This window comes from Nycticebus coucang, chromosome 5 (assembly GCF_027406575.1).
Source record: "Nycticebus coucang isolate mNycCou1 chromosome 5, mNycCou1.pri, whole genome shotgun sequence".
Taxonomy (NCBI): domain Eukaryota; kingdom Metazoa; phylum Chordata; class Mammalia; order Primates; family Lorisidae; genus Nycticebus; species Nycticebus coucang.
The window spans coordinates 141,570,694-141,581,095 of record NC_069784.1 but is presented as its reverse complement, the minus strand read 5'-3'; the positions used below and the strand labels follow the sequence as shown (position 1 = coordinate 141,581,095).

Genomic DNA, 10,402 nt, shown 5'->3' with positions numbered 1-10,402 from the left:
CTCTCTCGGTGCTTCGGCTTTCTCCAACAATTCAGTGGAAATAATTTAACAACTTAATTGGAAATAATTACATATTCATTCAGTAGACTGAGAAGTTACCTTTGTTTTCATGAAGCTTTCTTAATATGCATCATTTTTTCCAGCCTACCATAGGTAGCATAACAAAGTTATTAAATAACTAAGAATGTTTAATTTACAGGTAGCCCAAGATTAAAATGACAAAGGGACTATTAAGATTTGGTGCAGCTGGATTTAGAATTGTCATTATTGGCACAGGACCAAAAAGTTTGTAGATGCCTGCCAGGAAATGCTGTTTAGATGAAAGTACCATCCCTAGTTGGGATATAAATAAATCATTACTCTTCTGACTTGATTTCAGTGACTCTTGTAAACTTACACATTGAACTTCATTTAGAACTTCTAGAGTAAAATTATAGTTATCAACTTTTTAATCTGATCTGTGTTAACTGCATAAAAGGTGGTTCTATTTTGTTTTTTAATAAACCTAAGTCACTAATGATCTTTCATCACCTGACAAGCTATCAAAATGGAATTTAAATGTTTTATTGTGCATGTTCCTTTTATAGTTTTGATTTTGAAAACAAATACTGTGCTTGCTGCTTTTCCAATTTTTGGTTTTTGGGATAACTTGAGGTAACAAAACCATATATGGCTTTATTTTTCCATTCCTGGACTAAAAAAAGGCAATCAGAACTTCAACCATGTGAAAGTAGCAAGGTTCACAGCAAACTGCAATCAACTTCACAGATTAGGGGCATTATACTAAAGACTATGCTTAAAGACTCAGAAAAGAATTTCAAGGACCAGTTTCAAAATACTAATTAATATTGTCCAAAGAACAGACTCCTCTTCTTGAGATGCGTCTTCAGGAGCATAAGGATGCTTCTGACCTGGGTCTGCACCCTCTGAGGAATAAGCAGGCTCACCAAATGGGTACTGTTCGATTGTTCTATCATAATACACTTTCATTTCAAATTCGCTCTCATGGTGAGAGGGGTGTCCATAGATGCCTATTCCCACGGGGCGCTGGAAATGTGCTGGTATAAAAACAATATCCTGGCCGCAAGTGACGGACTGTAACTCGTAGTCATCGAAACTCGGATGGAGGGTGCTGTCAGACACGTACAGGTCTGCGTCTCCTTTCAAGCTCTGCATCTTAAGAACGATCTTTCCCTCATGATTTAACCTCAAGTAACTGTAATTCCCGGCTCCTATCTGACCCTGAACAACATGCAGAAGGAGCCATTCTTCTGGAACGTCCTCCTCTTCAAAGCAGTTCGCTAAGGACACGGCTTGCGATGCCAGCAGCACCAGCACAGCTCTCCCCCAGGGAGCCGCCGGCCTCAGGGGAGCGGCCATGGCTGGCGGCGCTCAGCTCATGAACTCCTCACCCGTCAGCGCTCTGTGGGCAAAACCACGGGTGACACGCTTAGCCACGGCCGCGCCCCGCGGAGCGGGCCGGGCCCGGGAGTCTTCGAGCCCGGTGAATCCATTTCGACCCACCCCGCCATCCAGGGAGGGGTCAGCAGTGGAGAGGAGGGAGAAAGGAGCGGCGAGCAGGGGAGAGTGAGGGAGGGGAGAGGAACGAAGAGTGGGGGAGGGGAGCGGAGGAGAGTGAGGCAAGGAGAGGAGCTAAGAGTGGGAGAGAGTGAGGAGAGGCGAGCAGGGCAGAGTGAGGCAGGGAGAGGAGCGAAGAGTGGGAGAGTGAGGGAGGGGAGCGGGGGAGAGTGAGGCAGGGAGAGGAGCGAAGAGTGGGAAAGAGTGAGGGAGGGAGAGGAGCGAAGAGTGGGAGAGAGTGAGGGGAGGGGAGCGGAGGAGAGTGAGGCAGGGAGAGGAGCGAAGAGTGGGAGAGAGTGAGGGGAGAGGAGCGGAGGAGAGTGAGGCAGGGAGAGGAGGCGAGCAGGGGAGAGTGAGGCAGGGAGAGGAGCGAAGAGTGGGAGAGAGTGAGGGGAGAGGAGGCGAGCAGGGGAGAGTGAGGCAGGGAGAGGAGCGAAGAGTGGGAGAGAGTGAGGGGAGAGGAGCGGAGGAGAGTGAGGCAGGGAGAGGAGGCGAGCAGGGGAGAGTGAGGCAGGGAGAGGAGCGAAGAGTGGGAGAGAGTGAGGGGAGAGGAGCGGAGGAGAGTGAGGCAGGGAGAGGAGCGAAGAGTGGGAGAGAGTGAGGGGAGGGGAGCGGAGGAGAGTGAGGCAGGGAGAGGAGCGAAGAGTGGGAGAGAGTGAGGGGAGGGGAGCGAAGAATGGGAGAGAGTGAGGGAGGGGAGCGGAGGAGAGTGAGGCAGGGAGAGGAGCGGCGAGCTGGGGAGAGAAGCGCAGGGGAGGGGAAGGGACAATAGGAGAGGAGCGGGAAGAAGGGCCGCCGAGCCTCCCCCATGACAGCGCGGTGTCCACCAGGCGCGGAGGCAGGGCCACCATCGCGCCCCCCAGACTCACCGCCGCCGCCCGCAGAGCGCCACGCGGCGCCAGGCGCATCAGCAGCCGGCCCCGGCCAGGCCGGAGGAGGCGGAAGCGAAACTGCGGCCCGGAAGCGAGGCGTGCGGAAGCGAGGCACCTCCCGGAAGTGAGTCGCCGGGAAGTGAGACCTCTGGGATCGAGGCCCAGGGCGGCTCTCGCGAGAATGGAGAGGGGGGCGTGGGCGCTGAACAGCGGTGGGGTCGTAACCATGGTAACACCGGCGTGGAAGTGGGCTGGGCGGGTTGTGCCGGAGTCCTGGAGTGGGCGCGGAGCCCAGGCAGACCCCCGAAGCTACTGAACCTGTCTCCGGGTGAGGGACACGTCTGCCCGCGCTCGGGGTCCCGGCACCTGTTCCCGGTATCCACCTCTGGGTCACTGATCCCCCCAAGTGAGCCTGCGGGTCCCTGTTCTCCCTCTCCCCCATGTGAACCTCCAAGCCGCCGTGTTGTCACCCCCATGTGAGCCTTCGGGTCCTCGTTCTCCCCAGTGTGAGCCTTCGGGTCCCTGTTCTCCCTCTCCCCCATGTGAACCTCGAAGCCGCCGTGTTGTCACCCCCATGTGAGCCTCTGGGTCCCTGTTCTCCCCCACTTCCCCTTGTGAGCGTCCGGGTCGCGTCTTCTCTATGAGCCTCTGGGTCCTGGGGTCCCTCCTATGAGCCTACCGCTGTAGGAGCCCCCAGGTCCCTGATTCCCTTGAGTGTGAGAGCGGACTGGGCCTGGGATCAGCAGGGCTGCGGGTGAGGGTCTTGGCACCATTTGAGTTTCTTTCAAGGACAGGGCACTTTGTGCAGTGCTTCCTAAGGAGTCTTCACAATCTGTATTTAGATTAGGGATTTATTTCGTTAACTTGGAGTATGGTGCTAAGGGAAACCTATGTGCTATTTGAAAAGGGTACCAGTAAAGATTTTGGGACTTCCTTGTCACACCTTCACTTGTGTTGATTCCAAACCTTGTGCGTCAGTGTAGAACTTGCCAAATCACTCTTGTGGAGACACAGGTGGAGAATAAATGTGAAAGCATGTGCTCACCCCTCGCATCTCTTTCTGTGGACCCAGAATTCTGCCAACCAGCTACAAAACGTTTGTTTTGGTCGGGATGGAAGGGGAGTTTCTACCTGGACTTAGCGTGTGTTGGCTTAACAGAAAGCTCATGTGGAGACATTGAATTGTTACATTTGCAGTCACGTATGGTTTTGTGGTATGACAGTTAAGATTTTCTTTGGGGGCGGCGCCTGTGGCTCAGTGAGTAAGGCGCCGGCCCCATATGCCAAGGGTGGCGGGTTCAAACCCAGCCCCGGCCAAACTGCAACAAAAAAATAGCCGGGCGTTGTGGCGGGCGCCTGTAGTCCCAGCTGCTCGGGAGGCTGAGGCAAGAGAATCACGTAAGCCCAAGAGTTAGAGGTTGCTGTGAGCCGTGTGATGCCACAGCACTCTACCCGAGGGTGGTACAGTGAGACTCTGTCTCTACAAAAAAAAAAAAAAAAAAAAAAAAAGATTTTCTTTGGGTTGGTTTTACTTAGATTGAAGCTGCATTCACATGGGTGCACTGATGTTTGGACCAGTGATGGGTATGGCACTGTGGACCTGGACATTTCCTGCAGGAAATGCCCTCATCAGCCCTGATGACTAGGCAGTTTCTAGCAATAACTGCTGTTGTATTTCTCTGTTAAGAAGGCATGTCAGGTTGCAACACAAGAGAGGGGATATGGATAGGGATTAATGATTTAAGAACTTCATAAGCTGGGTATGGGGGCTGACATCTGTAATTTCAGTACTTTGGAAGACAGAGGCAGGAAGATCTTTTGAGGCCAGGACTTTGAGACCAACCTGGGCAATATAGTAAGCTCCTGTCTCTACAGACAAATAGAAAAATTAGCCAGATGCCGTGGCATGTGCCTGTAGCCCCAGCTACTCATGAGGCTGAGTTGGAACTTCTCAAGCTCAGGAGTTTGAGGTTGTAGTAGTGAGTATGATCATGCCACTGAACCCTCAAAAAAAAAAAAAAAGGATCTTCAGCATCATAACTGTCATAACTTATTAATGCTAGAAGATTTGTGTGTACCTTTTTAGTCTGTTCAGACTGTTAGGCTGCTATAACAATATACCATAGGTGGGGTGGCTTATAAACAAAAATTTATTTCTCACAGTTCTGAAATCTGGATGTTCAAATCAAGGCAGATTCGTGTCTGGCGAGGGCTCTCTTTCTTCATAGATGGGTGGCCGTCTTCTTACTGTGTTCTCACAGGGTGGAAGGAGCGAGGGGTCTCTCTGGGGTAGGCCCCTGTATATGTGGGCACAGATCCCATTCATGAGGACCCACCTCATGACCCCATCTCCTCCCAAAGGCCCTACCTCCTGATACCATCACCTTAGGGATAGTAGGATTTTGAAGGACACAGATACTTAGACCATAGTGTTACCTATTTGGCGATAGTGGCTCAGAAGTGGAAAATCAGTTGTTTGAGAACTGAAAGTTTATAAAGTTAGGCTTTCCTTATCTGGCTAACAGGAAAAGAGTACATATTTTTATTTTAGCTAAACCAGCTAAACATAGAGTAGCATGTTACCTTTTAAAAAATATATGTATATATTTTTTGAGACAGTCTCACTTGTTCGCCCTGGGTAGAGTGCTGTGGCGTCACAGCTCACAGCAACCTCAAACTCTTGGGCTCAAGCATTTCTCTTGCTTCAGCCTCCCAAGTAGCTGGGACTATAGGCTCCTGCCACAATGCCTGGCTATTTTTCAGAGACAGGGTCTTGCTCTTGCTCAGGCTGGTCTCGAACCTGTGAGCTCAGGCAGTCACAAATGCTGGGATTATAGGCATGAGCCACTGAGCCTGGCTTTTTAAAATATTTAAATATTTAGGGAAGAACTTAAAGCTGTAGAAATGCCTGAGTTTGGTACCATTCCTTCACCTCTGTCATCAGCTATCTCTCAATTTGTACCAGTTCTGTCCTCCGAGTAGCTAGAATCAGTACCTCCCTCCCTCTCTGACTAATGTGGAGGATTTTATCTTTTCTTTTGTTGTCAAGTGAGCCATAATGGACACTTTAATAATGACACCATTTGCCATTTTATGGTGGGTGCTCAGCACTCTGTCTGCCCTGTTATGTTTTCCTAACTCAGGAATAAAGTGGCTTGTTTCTGGCTTGCTTAGCCACTAAAAGAGAAAGGTTTTGATCTTTTCCAATCAGAAGGGAGTAATTTCCTTTTTCTAAAAATATACATGTAGTTGTATACATAAAAAAATTTAGAAGGAAATGCATAGGGTGTTTTGTTTTAAGACAGAGTCTCACTCTGTCACCCTGGATAGAATGCCCTGACATCATCGCAGCTCACAGCAACCTCAGACTCTAGGGCTCAAGTGATTCTCTTACCTCAGCCTCCTGAGTAGCTGGGACTACAGACACCACCACGCCTGGCTGTTCTTAGAGGTGGGGTCTCCCTCTTGCTCAGGTTAGTCCCCAACTCCTGAGCTCAAGTGATCCATCCGCCTCCCAGAGTGCTGGGATTACAGGCAGAAGCCACCGTGCCCGGCCTCAGGGTTTTAACAAGGACATTTCTTGAGTAGTGGAGAATTCATCTCCTTGTGGGTATTCTACAGTGTACACGAGCTGCTTGTCTATCAATACAACAGTATCAACTGTGCTGCTTCCAATTTATCTGGATTTCCTGTGTTACCCACTGCACTTCACAGCAGTTGTCTTTTTACTAGTTTCTTCTTACTGCTTTTCCTTGAAGTGCTTACCTCATCTTAGACACTGTGGAATCCCACTAAACATGTAAATTTGGTTCATCCTCTCAGCCTTGTTCTTGTGCGTGTGCACACATGGGCTGTCCCTGGGGGCGCCTACTGCACTGGCCTTTCCCTGGGGACAGCACAGCGGGGAGAGGAGGTAGGGATGGGAAGGTGTCACTTCTGCAATGTTTACATGTCTTACACTACCATAGTCAAAGAATTTTGTTAGTGCAGAGGGGTTAAATGCTGTAGAACCTTGCTCCCAGAGTCCTAAGTATTTGTTTCTCTTAGGCAGCTTTCTACAAGCTGCTCAGAGGCCTGGCCCGTCTTGTGGCGTTGTCTTCCTCGTGGCCCTGCCAGACCCTCCCATTTAGCCACAGGTGGGAAAAGAGAAAAGAGTCACGTACAGGAGAGCTTCATGGGCGAGGCTGGTAAGTGTATGTCCCTTGTGCCAGCCATTCCTGTGAGCAAAAGAGAACCTGATGGCCAGGCCTTCAAGAGGGTGTCTGAGTGACTAAGCCGGCCTAACTTTAAAATAGAGCCATGAGCACCTCTGCTGACCAGGGTCACAGGTACTCTGAGCTCCCTGAAAACTCGCAGCTCCATTTCTCTTTGACGCCACAGCTCAACTGAACCAGGTGATCAGAGCTCATCTGCCTTGACCCACCAGGACTAAGCAAGTTTGGACTGGAAACCTGGGCAGGAACTTTCTCTGTAAACTTGTCTTTGTTCTTTAGAGTGTGGCTTCACACCTTCATTCTGTAAACTGTGTGCTGGAATAAAGTCTTTTTCCTCCAATGTCTTTTCAGAGAGCTTTTGTTCTCACTGCTCGCCTGTCCCTGCTGCCCTGGCCAGAACTCAGCCACATGGTTGCACCTAATTGCAAGGGAAGCTCTGGACTGTCTTGCTCAAGGAGCTTTTGCTCTTCTGGGTGGCGGATGCTCTGAGGTCCTGTGGAACTCAAGCCATGAGTGGGAAGATACCATCCCTGGTCGGTCTCTCATGGCAGCCTAGTTGCAGGCATTCTGGCCTCTCAGCCTGAATCGCCCCCTGCCACTCGCACACCAGACACGTCCCTGTGGAGTTGTTTGGTTTATAAACATTTAATTTCCTCAGCTATATTCTGTGAGGCTGCACCATCAATAAGCATGTGATTTGTCAGTGCATAGCGTGAATCGTGAGCCTTCAGCCTCCTGAAATGTTTCTACTTCCACCACTCAGCCACTGAGTAGCCTCCTACCATTCAAGGTTCTGCCTCAGGCAAGGTGGGTGTCGCAGGGGTCTCCGCATCCTGATGCCTTAGCCCAAAAAGGCCCTTGCTTGGGCAAAGTCCAGCCCAGCCTGCCTGGTCACCCACCAGCAGCACCTCAATTGGCCCATGTCCCAGACCCCTGCCTGTGGCAGGTGAGGAGTGTGGAGCCCATGTGTGGGGTGTGCCCTCCTGACCCAACTCCTGCGCAGCTGTCACTGATGGTGGAGCTTAAGATGTGGCTTGGAGACCCTCGGAGCTCCAGGGACAAGGCAGAGAGGGATTGGTGAGGTACAGTTGCCACAGATAGAAAGACATACTTACCAGGTGCAAAAAGAGCTTTCTCACAAGAATCAGATTTTAGGAACCAACCCACCTGTGTATGAAGGGATGCGAAGTTGGGAGTTGATTAGTCAACCTCCAGCTCACATGTGGAATGTGTGTGTGTGTACCTGGCAATCCTCCTACTGACACAGTGTGCGTGTGTGTGTGTGTGTGTGTGTGTCCCTAACAACCCTTCAACTGACACAGTGTGTGTACCTGAAAATACTCCTACTGACACTCCTACTGTATGTGTGTGTGTGTCCCTGACACTCCTCCTACTGACACAGTGTGTGTGTCTGTCCTTGACACTCCTCCTACTGACAGTGTGTGTGTGTGTGCCTGACAATCCTCCTACTGACACAGTGTGTGTGTGTCCTTGACAATCCTCCTACTGACACAGTGTGTGTGTGTCCCTGACAATCCTCCTACTGACAGTGTGTGTGTGTGCCTGACAATCCTCCTACTGACACAGTGTGTGTGTGTCCTTGACAATCCTCCTACTGACACAGTATGTGTGTGTCCCTGACAATCATCCTACTGACACCGTGTGTGTGTGTGTGCCTGACAATCCTCCTACTGACACAGTGTGTGTGTGTGTCCCTGACAATCCTCCTACTGACACAGTGTGTGTGTGTGTGCCTGACAGTCCTCCTACTGACACAGTGTGTGTGTGTGCCTGACAATCCTCCTACTGACACAGTGTGTGTGTGTCCCTGACATCCTCCTACTGACACAGTGTGTGTGTGTGCCTGACAATCCTCCTACTGACACAGTGTGTGTGTGTGTGTGTGTGCCTGACAATCCTCCTACTGACACAGTGTGTGTGTGTGTCCCTGACAATCCTCCTACTGACACAGTGTGTGTGTGTGCCTGACAATCCTCCTACTGACACAGTGTGTGTGTGTGCCTGACAATCCTCCTACTGACACAGTGTGTGTGTGTCCTTGACAATCCTCCTACTGACACAGTGTGTGTGTGTCCCTGACAATCCTCCTACTGACACAGTATGTGTGTGTGCCTGACAATCCTCCTACTGACACAGTGTGTGTGTGTGTCCCTGACAATCCTCCTACTGACACAGTGTGTGTGTGTGTCCCTGACAATCCTCCTACTGACACAGTATGTGTGTGTACCTGACAATCCTCCTACTGACACAGTGTGTGTGTGTGTGTGTGTGCCTGACAATCCTCCTACTGACACAGTGTGTGTGTGTGTCCCTGACAATCCTCCTACTGACACAGTGTGTGTGTGTGCCTGACAATCCTTCTACAGACACAGTGTGTGTGTGTGTGTGTGCCTGACGATCCTCCTACTGACACAGTGTGTGTGTGTCCTTGACAATCCTCCTACTGACACAGTGTGTGTGTGTCCCTGACAATCCTCCTACTGACACAGTGTGTGTGTGTGTCCCTGACATCCTCCTACTGACACAGTGTGTGTGTGTGCCTGACAATCCTCCTACTGACACAGTGTGTGTGTGTGTGTGTGTGTGTGCCTGACAATCCTCCTACTGACACAGTGTGTGTGTGTGTCCCTGACAATCCTCCTACTGACACAGTGTGTGTGTGTGCCCGACAATCCTCCTACTGACACAGTGTGTGTGTGTGCCTGACAATCCTCCTACTGACACAGTGTGTGTGTGTCCTTGACAATCCTCCTACTGACACAGTGTGTGTGTGTCCCTGACAATCCTCCTACTGACACAGTATGTGTGTGTGCCTGACAATCCTCCTACTGACACAGTGTGTGTGTGTGTCCCTGACAATCCTCCTACTGACACAGTGTGTGTGTGTGTCCCTGACAATCCTCCTACTGACACAGTGTGTGTGTGTCCCTGACAATCCTCCTACTGACACAGTGTGTGTGTGTCCCTGACAATCCTCCTACTGACACAGTGTGTGTGTGTGCCTGACAATCCTCCTACTGACACAGTGTGTGTGTGTCCTTGACAATCCTCCTACTGACACAGTGTGTGTGTGTCCCTGACAATCCTCCTACTGACACAGTATGTGTGTGTACCTGACAATCCTCCTACTGACACAGTGTGTGTGTGTGTGTGTGTGTGTGCCTGACAATCCTCCTACTGACACAGTGTGTGTGTGTGTCCCTGACAATCCTCCTACTGACACAGTGTGTGTGTGTGCCTGACAATCCTTCTACAGACACAGTGTGTGTGTGTGTGTGTGTGCCTGACGATCCTCCTACTGACACAGTGTGTGTGTGTCCTTGACAATCCTCCTACTGACACAGTGTGTGTGTGTCCCTGACAATCCTCCTACTGACACAGTATGTGTGTGTGCCTGACAATCCTCCTACTGACACAGTGTGTGTGTGTGCCTGACAATCCTCCTACTGACACAGTGTGTGTGTGTGTCCCTGACAATCCTCCTACTGACACAGTGTGTGTGTGTGCCTGACAATCCTTCTACTGACCAGTGTGTGTGTGTGCCTGACGATCCTCCTACTGACACAGTGTGTGTGTGTCCTTGACAATCCTCCTACTGACACAGTGTGTGTGTGTCCCTACAATCCTCCTACTGACACAGTGTGTGTGTGTGTGCCTGTCAATCCTCCTACTGACACAGTGTGTGTGTGTGCCTGACAATCCTCCTACTGACACAGT

The 10,402-nt window shown here is 50.5% G+C and overlaps 2 protein-coding genes across 3 annotated transcripts in view; one reads left to right on the top strand and one right to left on the bottom strand.

Annotated features, from left to right (window-relative positions):
• Positions 1-43: 43 nt before the first annotated feature.
• Positions 44-2,557, bottom strand: C5H6orf120 (chromosome 5 C6orf120 homolog). The gene is made up of 2 exons (XM_053590375.1): positions 2,448-2,557; positions 44-1,423 (listed from the first exon to the last, which is right to left on the bottom strand). The coding sequence occupies exon 2, from the start codon at positions 1,378-1,380 to the stop codon at positions 805-807; it is 576 nt and encodes a 191-aa protein (XP_053446350.1). The 5' UTR covers positions 1,381-1,423; positions 2,448-2,557; the 3' UTR covers positions 44-804.
• A 47-nt stretch (positions 2,558-2,604) lies between these two features.
• Positions 2,605-10,402, top strand: part of WDR27 (WD repeat domain 27) — a 165,704-nt gene continuing 157,906 nt past the window's right edge. For both annotated transcript variants that reach the window (XM_053590356.1, XM_053590355.1), the window contains exon 1: positions 2,605-2,778. The gene's annotated coding sequence lies outside the window, so the exon portion shown is untranslated. The remainder of the gene's footprint in view (positions 2,779-10,402) is intronic.

Excerpts from the sequence above, each read along its gene's own strand:
- C5H6orf120 (XM_053590375.1), bottom strand. The coding sequence starts at position 1,380 with ATGGCCGCTCCCCTGAGGCCGGCGGCTCCCTGGGGGAGAGCTGTGCTG.